This window comes from Ictidomys tridecemlineatus, chromosome 12, assembly GCF_052094955.1.
Source record: "Ictidomys tridecemlineatus isolate mIctTri1 chromosome 12, mIctTri1.hap1, whole genome shotgun sequence".
Classification (NCBI taxonomy): domain Eukaryota; kingdom Metazoa; phylum Chordata; class Mammalia; order Rodentia; family Sciuridae; genus Ictidomys; species Ictidomys tridecemlineatus.
This window is the reverse complement of record NC_135488.1, coordinates 65,292,344-65,309,790: the sequence shown is the minus strand read 5'-3', so window position 1 is coordinate 65,309,790 and position 17,447 is coordinate 65,292,344. Positions and strand designations below refer to the sequence as shown.

Sequence of the window (17,447 nt, the reverse complement as noted above, 5' to 3'; positions counted from 1 at the left end):
ACATGGGCTGTCAAGGAGCTACAGTGGTCAGGTGATTGAGGCCAAGGTCCTAAGCTAAGAAAAGGAAAAACCACAGGCTTGAGAAATGTTTTGGAAAGTGGAAACTCTTAGCACCAGATCAGGTGTGGGAGGCAATTGTCTAGTGAAGACATAGTTTGATGTTCTTCTGGATGAACTATTTGGTCACCCAGAGGGAGCCCACAGGATGGAATTGCTTTGCCAAACCATCTACAGTCTGGAATTCTTGCAGAGTGGGAAGTATGTTTGGTCTTCAGCTGAGAGTTGTTCTGTCTCCCAGAGTGTGAATTTTACATTGACAATGCTCCTGAACATTGCCATATAAAAACAATGTCGATTTGTTCATTAAGAATGACACCTATGGGAGACTGAGGCAGGAGGATCACAAGTTCGAGGCCAGCCTCAGCAACTCAGTGAAGCCTTAAGCAACTTAGTGAAAACCTGCCTCTAAATAAAATACAAAATATGGCTGGAGATGTGGCTCAGTGGTCGAATGCCCCTGAGTTCAATCCCTGTAACCCCCCCCCCCCCCCGCCAAATCAAAATAAAATGGACTGGGCTAGGTGTCCATCAACAGATGAATTGATAAAGAAAATGTAGCATTGCACAGTGAAGTTTTATTCAGCCACAAGGAAAAATGAAATTATGTCATTTGCAAGAAAATGGATCGAACTAGAGACCATTATGTTAAGTGAAATAACCCACACCCAGAAGGTTAAAGGTCATATATTTTCTCTCATATGTGGAAGCTAAAGAGGAAAAAGGAAAGAAAGATAGTGGCAGATCTCATGAAAATCAAAAGGAGATCAGTGAAGGGAAGGATCCGAGGGGTGGGAGGTGGGAAGTGCTGGGAGGTGATATTGACCAAATTATGTTGTTATTTTTGTATTGTGTGCATGTATTAATATGTAACAACAAATCCCGTCACTATGTATAGCTATAATGCAACCAACTAAAAATGTGGGAAAAATTAAAAATAAAAAGGATGGGAGATGTAGCTCAGTGTTGAAGTGACCCCATACCAAGTGGAAGAGAGAGTCTGCAGCCAGTCAATTCATTCTCTCCTTATGAGATAGCCTCTTTGGGAGGCTAAAGAGAAATTAAAAGTTGGTGATGATGTCACTTTTAGATCAAAGGAAGGTCACCGTATGAGGTCAACAGATGGTGGCATCAAACAACTACAATCTGAGACAGTCTCTTCATTACAGGATCCCACCAGGCTACTGTGGGCACACGGTCACACTCTGTCTGCCAGAATTTCTGAACCTGTCGACACCTTGCAGACCAGTCTCCCAGGGCCATGCTTCAGACAGCCCAGGGCAGTGATGGACTTTGTCTTTCTTTCTTGTCATCCATTCACTGAGCAATAGTGTCCAATCAGAAGTGGCTTCCAGAAATACACAGCAGGTCACCACCTCTTTGGTTTGTTCACAGCTTCAAGATGAGTGCTGGTTAAATGCTTGTAGGTCCTCAGCTCTGACAGCCATGATTCAAAGAGAAGAACTGGTCGGAAACCTTGATGGGAAGGAAGGGTGTGCTATGGTTTTTTTTCTCTCTGCCTTAATGGAATTTCTTTCCCTTTCCAGCCCCCAGCTAAGAATGTCCTTCATTGTCTTCTCTACTCGAGGAACAACCTTAATGAAACTAACAGAGGACAGGTAAGAATCCTTCTCAGCTCTGTCTTTAGAAACCCCATGGTCCTGAGTAGCATTGGGATTTGTACTCTGGTGCCTTAGCCCGTTGATCATTTTAATCTAACGGCTCTCTCTCATTTTAACTGAAGCCTTGAACTTTGTATCTGGATCCTTCTGCTATTTTACTCTCTTGTGGTTTTTGACAGAATTTTTTAATGTTGAAATTTTATCAGTGACTAAGTTATATTAAGATAAATATTACGTTTGGTAATTCAGTTTGCTAACTTGGAGCAAAATGTTAGCAAACCAAATTCTTGGGAGGCTATACTTCCTTTAATTTGTTTTTTGGATTAGGGTTTCAGAGATATGATGAGTGTACCATAAGAGAAGCAAGAGCTTGAAATATTATCATAGGTAATTTCCAAGGAAGAGAATGGAAAGGGAGGGTTTATGATACTAAAAAAATAAAAGAAAATTTGAATTGGGTAAGGAAAAAAAATGTTCACGTAAAAGGAGTAGTTAGACCCAGCTTAAAAAAAATACTCTTGGATTTAACCACATTTTACTTAAAGATGAAGACTAACAATAGCAAGGACAAATCATTTTTTGATAGTTAGGATGATATATTGGAGAGGAGAGAGAATAACTTTATTACACTAATGACACTACACAAGTTTTAAAAAGTGATAAAATCCATATGAGGAGGCACTGTTGGGGACACTTGTGGGATTATTGGAAGATTTTTATGTGTACAAATAGGAAAAAGAAAAGGAAGAAGGGCAAGTGTTTTAGTTCATGTTTTGTTTGCTGTTAACAAAATACCTGGGGCTGGGGTTGTGGCTTAGGGGTAGAGCACTTGCCTAGCACGTGTGAGGCACTGAGTTTGATTTTCAGCACCACATATAAACAAATGACTAAAATAGAGGTCCATCAACAGTAAATAAATAAATAAATAAATAAATAAGAATACCTGAGGCTGGATACTTATAGAGAAAAGTTGTTTCTTTCATTCACATTTCTGGAGATTCAAGAACGTGGCACCAGTATCTGCTCAGCCCTGGGGAGGCCTTCTGTCTACATCTAACATGATTGATGGCATCATAGTGGGAGTATATTCAAGAAGGAGAGATCACAAGATGAGATGGGAAGCCAGAGACGGTTGGGGGCCAAGCTGACTCTTCTATAATGACTTACTCATGCAGGAGCCAACCTACGTCCTACAAGAGCCTCTTTAATCTCTTCCAAGGGGGGGGGCACCCCCATTGACCTAATTACCTTCCACTAGACCCTCCTCCCCACATTGCCCTGCTGAGGACCAAGCATCAGCAGGACACACTCAAACCATTTCCAAACCATGGCAGAAAGTAGAGGGAGAGCAGGAAAACTTTCTGCTACCACATTCTTACAGAAATGAGGACAGAGTTTACAGGGTGGAGTCAGATTTTTGGCTCAGATCAGCAGATCTAAGCTAGTTCCCACTTTTCTCCATGCCTTTGTTTCCCATCCAGACGTTTTCAAATTCTGTTCCTTCTTATATGCACGAATGCTATTGCAATACGCAGAAACCCTGTTTTTAAAAGGTTCCACATTCTTTCTGGTTTATCCTGCAGCCTTCTGTTAAATAGAGAATCAAAAACGCAAGTAGCCTACATGGCTTTCCTTTAGGATTGGCCAAGGATTTTGAAAAGCTGAATGTCTCTAGCCATCTGAAAGACTCCCAAGTCTTACTCAGTGTTTCTATGATGCCTTTAGTCATAAAGGTATGCAGGGATGTCTTTGATTCAGAGATGGGGAACTAAACACAGGAAAGACCTGGTTGATCCTGCCAGTAGCCTCTGCTTGTCTCAAGGTGGAGCATTTGTGTTTGAGTACACTCACTTGGTACAGAGAACTACGAATGGCTCTTTAAATCAGCTGTCACTGCTTTAGTTGCCCACTTCTCTCCTACTTGGATAATTGGTAATTCTAAAGCTAATACTTGCCAATGGGGGCTGACCTTCCTTGCAAGGGGATATCCATATTTATCAGGTCAAAACCCATATTAGATCTCATTTGTTCTTCACACTCGGCTCCAACCCGGGGCATCGAAGTGTAGCTTCAGGCTGACTGCTGTTCCATGTATACGCCTTTGGCAGAGAGAGAGCAAGCTCCTGGATCATTTGTATGCTCCTGCTTACAGCCTCTGGGAACCTGGGAATCATCACAAGTGGGTTAGGGATTTATAAACACTATCAGAATGCCTGGGCTTTCTGATCCATTTTGGCTTGTTGTGTTTGTTGAAATTTGTCATCCTCTGAAATTTTTTTTACCATAATGTCACAACTGCATGTTTCCTGTGCCAAAGAGATGCAGAGTTTGGAATCTGTACTTTGCTAGAAACAGTATTTAATACAGGCCAAATGCACACCCAACAACAGCCAGGGATTCCTTGTTAAAGACTGAGCTTCACATGGCCACTGCTTGGCTTGACCGTGGCTCAGCAGGCAGAACCCAGGGAGGTTCACTGGCGCTCATCCAACCTTATCAACCTAGAGGTGTGGGCAAGAGAGCTCTCTAAAATGCCTTCTTAGGAGACTGTCCAAAAGAATGAGGCTTTCCAGGCTATTACTGTCTGTGATTTACATGACTCACAGTGTCTTAGTTGGGCACTGAAATCTGTACATTTTTCTGTATATTTCACTGTCTCTCCATAAGACAATAAAAGATTCATTTAATCTGTGTAATCTTTGAAGAAACTTAAGAGATTTTTTAAAAACTTGTTTAAATATAATACGTGAATTAGCCAAGACTCATTTCAACAAGAGTAAAAGATCTGGGATACATTAAAAGAAATAATATCCAAGATGTATTTGCATACAATTCTAGGGATCAAATATGCATAGTGGGGGCAGGATTGTGGCTCAGTGGAAGAGCACTTGCCTAGCATGTGTGAGGCACTGGGTTTGATCCCCAGCACCACGTTAAAAAACTAATAACAACAAATAAAATAAAGTTATTAAAAAAATACATGCATAGTGGAAAACTTTGGGAAAGTTGAATAGATTGAAAAATGAATGTAGTGTGTTAAAATGTAGTAAACAAACTATAATTAAAATAATGATACCATTTGTGATATCTGCCTAAGCACTTTATGTATCCTTTCTTTTTTTTTTAAGTGTTTTATTCTTTATTCTTTTTTTTAATTTTTTTTTATTGGTTGTTCAAATCATTACAAGGCTCTTGACATATCATATTTCAAACATTAGTTTCAAGTGAGTTATGAACTCCCATTTTTACCCCAAATACAGATTGCAGAATCACATCGGTTACACATACACATTTTTACATAATGCCATACTAGTAACTGTTGTATTCTGCTATCTTTCCTATCCTCTACTATCCCCCCTCCCCCCCATTTCTCTTTTTATCTCGTCTACTGTAATTCGTTTCTCTCCTTGTTTTTTTTTCCCCCTTTCCCCTCACAACCTCTTATATGTAGTTTTTTATAACAATGAGAGTCTCTTTCCATTTCCATGCAATTCCCCTTTTCTCTCCCTTTCCCTCCCACCTCGTGTCTCTGTTTAATGTTAATATTTTCTTCCTGCTCTTCCTCCCTACTCTATTCTTAGTTGCTCTCATTATATCAAAGAAGACATCTGGTATTTGTTTTTTAGGGATTGGCTAGCTTCACTAAGCATAATCTGTTCTAGTGCCATCCATTTCCCTGCATGGAGTATTATTCTGCATTAAAAAATATGTATCCTTTCTTATAATTTCTGATAATGACTGTTGGTCATTCGAATCATAGTTTTATATAAAATATAGTTTTTCTCTGCTTTTAAGATTTCTTCTTTATCTTTAGTTCTCAGCAATTTGATTAGGATGTGTCATGGCATGATTTTGAGTTTATCCAGTTTTGGCTTGCTGAGCTTCTTGGATCTATAAACTTGTATTTTTCCTCCAATTTGGGAAGTTTGCAGCTATTACTTTTCAAGTATTTCTTCTATCAATCATTTTTTCCCCTCTTCCTGGATCCTCAATAACTCAAAAAAATGTTAGACCTTTAGATTTGGTTCCACATGCTCCTGAAATTCTGTTCATTTCTTCTTTTTATTTTTTTTTTCTGTTCATCAAATTGGGTAATTTCTGATGACCAATCTTCAAGTTCACTCTTTCCTCTTCACCTTCCTCCAGCTATTGAGCCCACCAACTTAATTTTTTTTTGTTACAGATATTTTGTTTTTTCAGTTCCAAAATTTACATTTGGTTCTTTTTGAAGATTTTATTTCTTGGCTAGAAAATTTCAATCTTTCTGTTTATTTCAAGTGTGTGTACTGTGATCTCATGGAATACAGTTTTAAAGTCTGTGTTATAATTCCATCAAATTATCTTTACTCTTTTAAAAATTCTTTTCTCTTGAGAGTTGATCATATTTTCTAGGTGTTTTGTATGTTGAGTATAATTTTAGAGTATAACCCGAAATTTTTGAATTTCATTTTGTTTAGATTTGGGATCCTGTTCAAATCCTCTGGAAAATGTTAATTTTTTTTTCTGACGTATGCAATCATACTGGTTAGATTCAGACCACAAATTCTATCTCTTCGGTGGCTGCTGGTTTCAATGTTTTCAGCTCAATTTTCAAAGACTCTACTGAACTCTTGGATCTGTCCAGAGTCTAAAACTGTTCCTGTGCAGTGGGGGGCAAGAGCCTGGGACTAAAATAGCTTTGAATTGGGGGATCCCTGTCAACTCACCCTCTCTAGGATCCCTCCGCACTTTAATTGGCCCATGGGAACTTCTTTTCCAAATCCTCTGGTTTCTGTTGGAGTCTTGGCTACCTACACTGAACATATAGTTCTCCACGGAGGCTTCCTTGGGAAAGACAGGAACAAAAAAGAGAAAAATGGAGATTTTTTCCACATAAGGGGCCCTTTTCCAGGGGTTCCCAGAAATTTGGGGATTTTCCTTGCCTAAAAAGGCTACATCTCAGCCACCGCCATGTGACTAAGACCCACCTTCCGGTTAAGACCATAAGAGAAAAGAGGAAAACACTGTGGAACTCACCTTCATTTCTCCAGGTTTTAATGACTTCCCCAATTCACCAGCCTTGTGAACTTTTTGAAGTCTTTCCATGGTTGTTTTTTATTTTGAGCAATGGTCTTTTGGTAGTCAGTCAGAGACATAGGCAAGTAACAAGCACACTGTATTCATTGCACATTGAGGATCAATGAATTTAGATAACTTGCTGAGGCTAAAGAACTAGTAAATGGCAGAACTAGTATCCTGATATCTGGGTTCTAAATTGGTCCAGTTCATGCACTTTGATTCATATCATGCTGTTCTTCCAAGATTTTTTAGCTTCCTCAGTTTAAACAATTGACAAATGGTAACAAAATGTGTAGGTCATTTCATTAGCATAAGAGTAGAGAATGATAATTTATGCACTAGTAGAATAAAAGAGTATAGTGTTAGCTTCTTCATATGATTCCCTGAAAACTCCAAGAATAGTCTTATATTTGACATTAACCGAAATACTTTAAATGTTTAATCATTTGGAAATGAGAACATATCCAGGAAGTCCAATAATCTATTTAAAAGAAATCAGGAATAAGGTAATACTGAGGAATGATAGTGATCAAATTACATTGTTATAGCATGAGCATGTACAAATATGTAACCACAAGTCTCACCATTATGTATAATTATAATGTATCAATAAAAACTATGGGCAAAAAACCGAAACCATGTGTACTTTGATGTATTAACATGGTTGTAATTTTTTCTTTTATCTACTAGAACAGTGAAATTCATTAAAAATATTTTAAAATATTGGATTATTCTTATATTTCTGTCTATACTTGGTTATGATATAGTCTTTTCATGCATATCTGAATTCAGTTTTCTATATATTATTCAGAAACTTTATAAGTTTTAATCATAATTGAGATTGTGTTGCATTTGTTCTTTTTAGGAATATCTTTTTAGGTATTCTTAATTTGTTTACATTTAAATCATTATTTTTTAAAGAATTTATTTATTATATAAGGTACAAGGCCAACATCCAACTTTTATCCCCAAGTAATTTGCCAGTTTTTCCAACACCATTGTGGAATAGTTTTTACCATTTATTTTACTAAAAAATTAAACTCTTTGATAGATTAAGTCCATTGGTAGGTTTTCTATTCTATTGCTATTCTGTTCTTTTTCTGTTTCTCTACTCAGATCACATTGTTTTGATTAGTTTTAACATCTGGAGGGCCAGTTTCTTCTCAATTCTAATATTGGACAAAAATCTCCTTGGTCTTTAGTGGATTTTTCCAACCATGTGCATTTTAAATACTTTTTTATGTTCCAAAATGTCCTTGGGATTTTTATTTGAATTGTATGAAAAGTACAGATTAATCTCAGCCACAATGACTCTGCACTTTTATTATACCTGCTTATTCTCTTACTTCAGGACATACCCCTTTTTCTTTTGTGCCCCTCAGTCTGGTTTTGTTCTGAAGGTCAATTTCATATAATGGTTGTTAACTTTATTCCCAGGCATTTTAAAGTTTTGCTTTCATTGTGAATGGAATATTTTTCTGCTTTATTTTATGGATTGTTCACTAGAGCAGTGAACTCACATTGTGTGGTCCATGGGCTTCTATTAAATTCTATACAGTGATTTACTGAAATAATCATGTCACTGGGTTTCTATGGAGAAAGAATGTGGTTTGTATCAGAAGCAGCCGGTGACAACACCATCCCAGAAAAAGCTTAAGAAATACTGGGGGAAATTATTGATTTTATAGGTATATAAATGTTTCTTGTCCCACTGTTTTAATAAAACATTTCATGAATTCGGATACTTATCCTAATTACCTAATGATTTGTTTCTAAAATTTATTCTTTGTTTCTGTTTTGTGTACTTTTAGAAATTCTATGATTTATTATTTTATTCTTCTGCTATTAATAATTTCTTCCTTGTGCTTCTTATAGTTTTTCTTTTCTTATATTTTCGAGATGGGATTTTGTGCATTATATTTTCTTCTTTATTAATAATCAAAGCTATATATGATTACAAATTATACATTTGATCTGAACATGGTTGTTGAATCTCACCTGTCCTGAAATGTCCTGTTCTCATTGTTGTTAATTTCTAAATAGTTTGCATTCAGAATATTCTCCTTGATTTAGAATGATTTAGGAACGTGTTTCACCATTTTCATGTAATTTTTGTTTATTCTTTTCTCAATTTCTAGAATCATTGGATTTCTTCAGAGAATATGGTTTGGGTCATTTTAGGTTTTTTTATTTATTAGTTATTATTGATAAATTATTAAATGACCAAATTTTATCTGTCATCCAGAGATGTTAGAAATAATAAATATTTATGCCCTGATGAGTAGAAAGTTTCATATAAGAAATATGTTAAATTTTCAGATATTTTATATTTTTATTTATGTGATCTGTGAAGGTAGACATTTTAAAGTTTTCTACCATGACTATTTAATTTGAATTTCCAACTTAATGCTTTATTATTTACACCATATTATTTAGCTCATTTTTATTAGGGAGTGTACTTTTTTTTTTTTTTTTTGTACTGGGGATTGAACTCAGGGCCACTTGACCACGGAGCCACATCTCTAGCCCTATTTTGTATTTTATTTAGAGACAGGGTATCACTGAGTTGCTTAGCACCTCACTTTTTGCTGAGGCTGGCTTTGATCCTCCTGCCTCAGCCTCCTGAGCCACTGCTGAGATTATAGGCATGTGCCACCATGTCTGGATAGAGTATACTTTTAAAGAATATAAAATAATCTTTTGTCACCTTTTATTAAATTTAAATTTTGTTTATATTTTTTATATGCACTGATGTATTCATTTTCAACCCTTCTTTGCTATTTTGTCTAATTTTCCAGTGACTTGAAACATATAATTTCATTTTCATTCTAATAAATTTTTTTTGCCTTTATAATAGCAAAATTAAATAATATTCTTAGATTGTCCTTGCTGATTTTTAAAGAAATATTTGCATTATATTTTGCAAGCATATCAAAAATTATTTAAACTTGTAAGATTTATTGATTTCATTCAATATATATGAACCATACATACACACTTTCTTCTTTTCCAGTGCTTGAAGTTTTTATTATTGTCTTTAAATTTTTCACTTTGCTGTGCTGAGTCTTTTTTTACGTTAGACTTTTCTGAAAGTACATGAATATTGAGGTGTCTGTGTCCCTATTTGTCTGAAAATTTCTGTTTTTTCATCTATAGGTAAATATTTTAATTATATATAAAATTCTCATATCTTGATGATCATTGTCTATGTTTCCTAAAGGTAAAGACCCATTATCAGCTCTGCATGTGGCAAAGAAATGAGAGGTGCCAATTTAATATCATTCTTCATCTGTAGCTTTATTTCTCCTCTTGATGCTTGTAGAACTTTTTTTCTTTGTCTTGGATATCTTTAAAAAAGTGTCTACAGAATATATCTAAGAACAAGACCTTCTTTTAATTTTATATAGCACTTTATATAGTACGTAAGCCATTCTATCCAGATGCCTAAATTTCTTCGGCTTACAACATTTTTCTTCTGTTATTTATCATTACTGTTCTTCTGTCTTTTCATTGAATTTTTAATCTAACCAAGATCTCTTTTATATTCTAATTTTTAATCTATCATTTTTCCTCTAAGTTCAGGGTATAGAATTCTTCCTGGTTCTCTAATTTATTAATTTGAATTGTTTCTTTTCTTTTTTTCTTTCGTTCTTATAGTACTTGTATTTTCATCACTTTGCATTTCAACTGATAAATATCCTTCACCTCTACAAATACTTTCTTCCTCCTTAGTTTTTCCCTGTGTGTGTGACCTTGCTCTTGTTTTAGAAATGGAATGTCTTCATCATAAATAGGAATTAGAATTCGTTTGTATCCCTCTGTTTCTCACATGAGTTTATTTCAAAGAAATTTTTTCTCGAATTCCTAAATTGAGTCTTTCTGCCGAGTTTCTGAGACTTTTCCCAAAGAAAGGAACCATTTGGGGCTTTTCAGTACCAGGACTTAGGGTAGCTTATGTTAGATTCTATGCAAGTTCCTGATTGAAAATGTTATGATCTCAGGCGAAAAAAATATGGGTAAATTTAGACTTAGTGTAATTTTTTCTTAGAGACCCAGCAGTTTTTCCAAAGTAAAGAAATGGAACCCAGACGAAGATGGTCAGATACAGGCATTGGATCCCTCTGGAGAACTCCCCCCTCCCTTCTCATGACCTGGAATTCCAGGGTAGGGTGTCTTTCCCTCACTCTGATCTCAGCAGTTCTGTTTGTGCAGTGACTGTGACACCTTTGCCTATCTGCCAGCAGTGAAAAAAAAAAAAAAAACATTTTCTTGATTGCCCTAGATTTTTTTTTTTATCTACACAATTTGGAAAGAGAAGTGAGAGTTAAAATGGATAGACCAAGATCACTATCTTTGACTGGAAATGTCTTTCTTCCAAACTTTGCAAGATTAAAAAACAAAGCATAACAAAACAACCATGTGCCAAAGAATTACTTTATTTTACCCAGCCCACTGACCTCACTTTACCACTGAGAAAAATGATTCCCGAAGAGATTGAACTGTTTGCCCCAATTCATTCATATTCTCAGAGACAGCCCAGGATTTTGCTTTATTCACAAAATTTAAAACATTAAACCCAGTGATTTTCCATCATTTACCATAGCTACCTGATACACATTGCTTTTACATATAGGTATATGCATGTGCACATACATATGCATAGTTGTGTAACCATATATAATCTTTTATTAAGGGCTTACTAGGTATCAATAACCTGGAATATTTTCCTCATCTATAATAATGAAAAATAACTGTACCCACCTAACAAGATTATTATGAGAATCTCTCCATTTATTTTATGTATTAGAGTTGGGGATCGTGAGACAGAAGCCTCAAGGCCACTCTGCTGTACAAGTGTAGGGGCCTGGGTTTGATCCAGGAAGCGTTCCTCCCGGGGGGCCATGTGGATTGCTTACTCACTATGTGATATGATTTCCCACAATTTTACTATTATGTACAATTTTAAACTTGTTTAAAAAAACAAATCCAAGAACACACAATTCACTACCCAGACACTTTTTGACTTCTTCAGGGAAGACAGTTCCCTGAAAGCCCAGGCCTGCCACACATTTCATCTTCATGGTCTTGAAAGCTGGCTCTTGGAAATGTTCCTCGCATTGAGGTAAAAAGAGGTGGCATCAGCATTTCACAGATGGGTGAAGAGGTGCAGGATCCTGCTTATTGCTTAAGGAGGCAGAGCGCAAGCCAAGAATGCTTGGCTCCAGCTGCTGAGTGCAAACCGAGAGACCACACTTCTCTCTCCCTCTCAGTCATCCTTTGGTTTGGTTGAGAGTGTGGTTTTGACATTAGTGTCACAGGGGAAAATGACATATTCTGGACGCATCACTTGGTTCCTGGAGCAGAATGATTACAGGTTGCCATTACCAAGAGACAGAGTTCCCAAAGCCTTTTCTAAATTTAAAAACAACGAGAGAGAAGAGTCATCAGATATTTAGTGCTTGAAAGAACTTGGATTCATTCCATGTTGAGGTAGTAGGCATTCAGTGGTGAGAGGGCCTCATGGCAAAATTCAGAGAAATGGCAAAGTAGTGGGGGATTTATTTATTCTCTGGTTCAGGTTATTGAAAGGTAATAACATGTGGTCTAAGATCATGAACAAATTTCTTACCTCTCTGTGCTCTCCATTTTTTTTAATCTATAAAAATGAATATCATGATAGATTGTCCCTACCCAACAAAGTTTTTGGAAGAATTATCAATGCAGACATACAGTAAGTGCTCAATGAGCAGTTGTTACTAGTATCGTGGTTGTTAGGAATTTTGATAAGTACCTAGGCAAACCCCATCTCAAGTTATCACAGCATATTCAACCGTTTTTCAAAAACGAGACCCTGCCCTCCCTGGTTCATGCCCTTCTCTGAAGTTTTTAACATTTATCCTGTCTGCCCCTGTAGATAGTGGTAGAAAGTTCTGCTTGAGCATGAGGCCAGATAAAAATTACTGTCTAATAGTCAAGAAAATACAGACATTGTCTTCAGAAGACATTTTGTCCGAGAGCTCTCCAGGTTGAATCATGACCACAATAACAAGAACCCACCTGCGGATGGATCTGGAACACACTGACTTGAGGGTGTGATCTGGTGTTTCTCAAACTCTTCCTCTGAGAGTCTTTCCGTTGGTAGAAGAAAGAACAAATCCCCCCTTGGGGCCCCAGGGTATCATGTGATATAGTCTTGAAAGGAAGGAATTTCTTCAGAGTTCTTTATCTCAAAAATTCATATGTATTTATATTCAGTTGCATAATATGCCAGTATTTTATATTATATAAAACTTACATTGAGTTCTTTCTCAATTTTGAAGTATGATTTATGCTCCAGAAAAAAAAAATGTGTCCTTCATGTCTTTGGGTAAAGCACACTGTTACAAACTCTAGGGGAAAAAAAAAAAAATGTGTCCTTCATATCTTTGGGTAAAGCGCACTGTTACATACCAAGTTTGCACGCTGCAGATGAAATAGCCAGAATACGGACTTTGCACCAGGATCCAGTCAGGGTTTCAGTCTGGGCTCCACCACTCTGTGCATGTCACTGCATTTCTCTGAATCTGGTTTCTCATAGTTTAGTGAAAATAATAATGCCCACCATATGGTGGTAGTGTGAGGCTTTTGCAAATAAATGTATGGAAGTGCCCAGCTGATTGATCCACCTGCTATCCCTCATGTGGCAAATACAGATAAAGAAAAAAAAGGAAGGAAGGAAGGAAGGAAGGAAGGAAGGAAGGAAGGAAGGAAGGAAGGAAGGAAGGAAGGAAGGAAGGAAGGAAGGAAGGAAGGAAGGAAGGAAGGAAGGAAGGAAGGAAGGAAGGAAGGAAGGAAGGAAGGAAGGAAGGAAGGAAGGAAGGAAGGAAGGAAGGAAGGAAGGAAGGAAGGAAGGAAGGAAGGAAGGAAGGAAGGAAGGAAGGAGAGAAAGCTGACAGAGTAGCATCCAGAAACATTTCTGTTGTCTGGTTTAAAGGAGAAAGACAAATTTCAAAGTTGTCAATAGAACCAAAGCATGGTGGCATTCTTATATCCAAAGGTGGCAGTCCAAACTAGGAAACTTTTTGTTTTTAACAAAAACAACATCAGACAGTGACACTCCCACATCACCTGACTCTTCTCACATAGCAGCCAATGGAGTGGCCTCTGAGGCTTGGTCTTAGTGCTGCCTTAGAGATACCTGAATGACTCCTCACAAACTCCATATTCCACCCTGTTCTCACCTCAACAAGTATCTTAAAATTATTAACTATTTGAGGTGTAACAAAAGTATGGGAAAAAAGTTAATGAAGCCCCTTTACCCACCACCACGCTTGTGAAGTAATGTAATACAGGTAATACCCCCTACGTACATGTTCCCTCCTCTCTTTTCAGCAAAGATAATCACTATCTTGAATTTGGGGTCTTTCATTTTAATAGATGTATACTTTTATATACCCATAAATATTTTTTCATATTAAAGAATATGCTCATAATGTATGTATTTTTCTTGAACTTATTTTTCACACTTCATGTTTTTGAGACCTTTTCCATGTAGATCTGTGTGCTTGGCTTATTTGAACTATCATAAACTTTTCTAATGAATTAGATTCTATTGTGGGGATGTACCATCTTGTACCTTCTATGTTCTCTTATTTGTGGACAATTAGTTTCCTGCTTTCTGCTATTATAAACAATGCTGCAGAGGACCTTCTTGTACTTGTGTCCTGTTGAGGGGTGGAGGTGGGCAGAAGCAAGAATTTCTTTATGTTCTGTATCTAGGGAATTGCTAGGTCTAAGGGTATGTGAATACATAACTTCACTAGGTATTACTTCATTGATCTCCAAAGGGGGTGCACCAGTTTTCACTCCCAGAGTGATTTGTAAGAATTCTTGTTGCCCCACATCCTCTCAATATCTTGATATTATCTTCCAACTCTTCTTTACAAACAGATAATGCCCACATGTGACTTATGGATGGGGTTATCTGATATGGATCTAGTATGTTCCTTTCCACTCCCACACCTTTGCAGTTCAGTGTTGCTGTAAAGGTGATAGAAAAACACTCTCTTTGGTAGAGAACTACAGTCTGTGCTAGCCTACACTAAACAGATGTGGTCTGGCCACAACAGAAGACTCTTGCTTCTATCTCAGAAGCTGATGCTGGGTCCACCAGTCTTTGCTGTGCAGGACTTGGCAGACTGCCACTCTCCTGTGCCCCTCCAACCCTCACTGTGGTCATTGGCACTGAACTCCAGTCCATCATGCTGATCCTTCTAGATGCCCACCAGCACCAGGAGAGACCCAGTCTCTCTTGAACTCACAGGAGCATAGAACTGAAGGTTCTCATAAGAGAAAACTACACATTTGTGCAATCCTGAAAATAGAGCTCACTCTCCATAACTCTCATCACTTGCAAACTGTGGCTGAGCTGAGGAAAAGAGTCAGGGATAGGGAAGATCTTACATGGTGTGTTTCAAAAGTCAAATGGAACCACAAGAAACCACGTGGAGAAACCATTGCACATAACAGAGCTGAATAAAGAGGAGTTTGAACAAATGTGTCACCCTGTGAGTAAACTATCCCTCCTGTCCTTTTAGTTAGCTTAGGCTGCAACCTTTGGAAATTCCTGGATGGGCTCCTTTTGGTGAACTTAGGTTCTTCATCATGGGCTACTCCTATCTGCCTTTCCAGTTTCCAGCAGATGCCCAGATTCTGTTTCCGCTCACTCTCTTTGGTCCCCACCTAATATTAGATGTAGTACTCTGAGACTTGATAGATCCCAGAGTTCTATACTTCTGTTGAACATTTGAGAAAACTCAAGTTCAGGGAGGTTTAGCTGACATAGTTCAGAAGTGATGAAACTGGAATTCAGTCACGAATCTTCCACAGAAGTTGGTGCCACTTTGAATAGACTTTGGTATTGAAGCCAGGGGGAAAATGATTACCTTGCACAACAGTGTAGGTGTGAGAATGGGGGTGGGTAGGTTGCTGGGTTCTAGAACATTCCAAACTTTAAAATTCTAGAAGAGAAGGAAAAGCCTACATAGAAATCTGAGAAAGAATTGGTGAGGTAAGAAAGAGCCTGGTGCCATGCAAATCAAGAGAGGAAAGCAGTTTTAGGGGATGGAGGAGTCACATGGGCCATGCGGCCAGAAGTAGCATAAAATGAAGCCAGAGAAGGGACCATTGGGTTGGCGGTGTGAGAACCTTGACAGGAGAAGTCTTGGTGCTGTGGACACAAAAGTCAGCAGGAGAGTCGGAGACTTTGAATTTGAAAATGAGGAATAAAGATATTTTCATCCCTTTTTCTAAAAGAAAGCACACCCCAAACCAGGGATTCTGGAATGAACAACTAAAAGCAAAACCACAAAGCTCATCACTGAAGGAACCAAGAAATATTTAAATCATAAAAACACTACGTACGTTTGAGGGCAGAAGGAGATAGGAGAGTGATAAATGATGGGGCAGCGCAGAGAAAAGTCAAATGTCACCCTGCAGAAGAGGAATAAACTGAGAAGCCTCTCAGATGCCTGGAAAGCTCAAAGGACTAGAGTGAAAACGGGGTAGTCAAACTGCAGGGCCACCAACCCTCTCACCTCCTGCTTGCAGTCTAAGGATTCCCCCTTCTCCACCTCCACCAGGGAGGAGAAGCATATTCCCTGGCAAAACTGCACAAGAAATATCTGTTTCGTGGTGAGGGACACCAGGCTCAGACATGATGATGGAAACATCTGCATAACAAATGTCACTACTTCCAGCCTCTCCTCTTGCCCAATTCCAGACTTGACACCTAAGGAAAGAGTGTGAAAACTACTTCCTTACAAAAATAAAAGTCGTATAGAAAAAAAAAAATGTCCCTACACTGATCCTTGAAGATCCTCAGCGGAAAAAAAGATTGTTTGCAAAAGCCAGTCATCCACCCATTGACATGCCCCATCACACCCGTGGAGCTTCCCACATGTCTTTTGGTCTTGCTCCTTCAGTGTGAACAGCCAGAGATCACTAAATGAGAGGCCTCATCCGGAGAGGCAGGAAAGTTAGGAACTGAATTTTAAGAAACTATGTCATGAAGAGGGATGGTAGGGGAATATGTGGGGTCAAAGAGGATTTTTTTTTTAAAAGATGAGACATACTGAATTATATTAATATGCTGGTGATCAGCCCCTCGTGTTTTGCTTCCTCCCTTGAAACAAATGTGCAAATATTTAGTAGCCTGTGTGGTTCGTCTGCTTCTGGTTAGGATATGGAGGGATGTGAAAAACCTTCATTTCCATGGTCAACCAGAATGGCCCAGACAAAATAAAATTCATATGTTTCCATGGGGCTGGCCGAGACACAGGAAGCACCGATGAACTGAATTAGAGGGAAACAAGCCTGTTATAGCTCATCAGAGATCCACAGAAGCCGCCATACTTGAGGTTGGATGGCTGGTGTGGGTATGGGCAGTTGGGAGCGTAGGTCTACCATGAACAGAGATAAAGAAAACTCAGCATGCCTGGAGGATGGGTCAGACTCTGAAATGAGAAAAGAAATCTCACCCACCCACACCTCTGGCATTTTTCAAAGAAAATAACAGTGAAAGAATTGATGAAAGTAGAAAGAAATCTCTTAGTCACATGGGTTCTTGAAGTTCTTAGATTTTCTAGATTCTTACCAGAGTTGAATGAAAGGGTCAGGGAAAAAAACATCTGAAGCTGCACCTAACCCAACCTCAACTTAAATACTGAAAAG

At 37.9% G+C, this 17,447-nt stretch overlaps 1 protein-coding gene across 1 annotated transcript in view; it reads left to right on the top strand.

Annotated features, from left to right (window-relative positions):
- The window catches only part of Antxr1 (ANTXR cell adhesion molecule 1), a 226,325-nt gene that overhangs the window by 30,982 nt on the left and 177,896 nt on the right, over positions 1-17,447 (top strand). Inside the window, exon 3 of the mRNA XM_005322100.5 lies at positions 1,605-1,676. Coding sequence (XP_005322157.1) covers positions 1,605-1,676 — 72 coding nt within the window. The remainder of the gene's footprint in view (positions 1-1,604; positions 1,677-17,447) is intronic.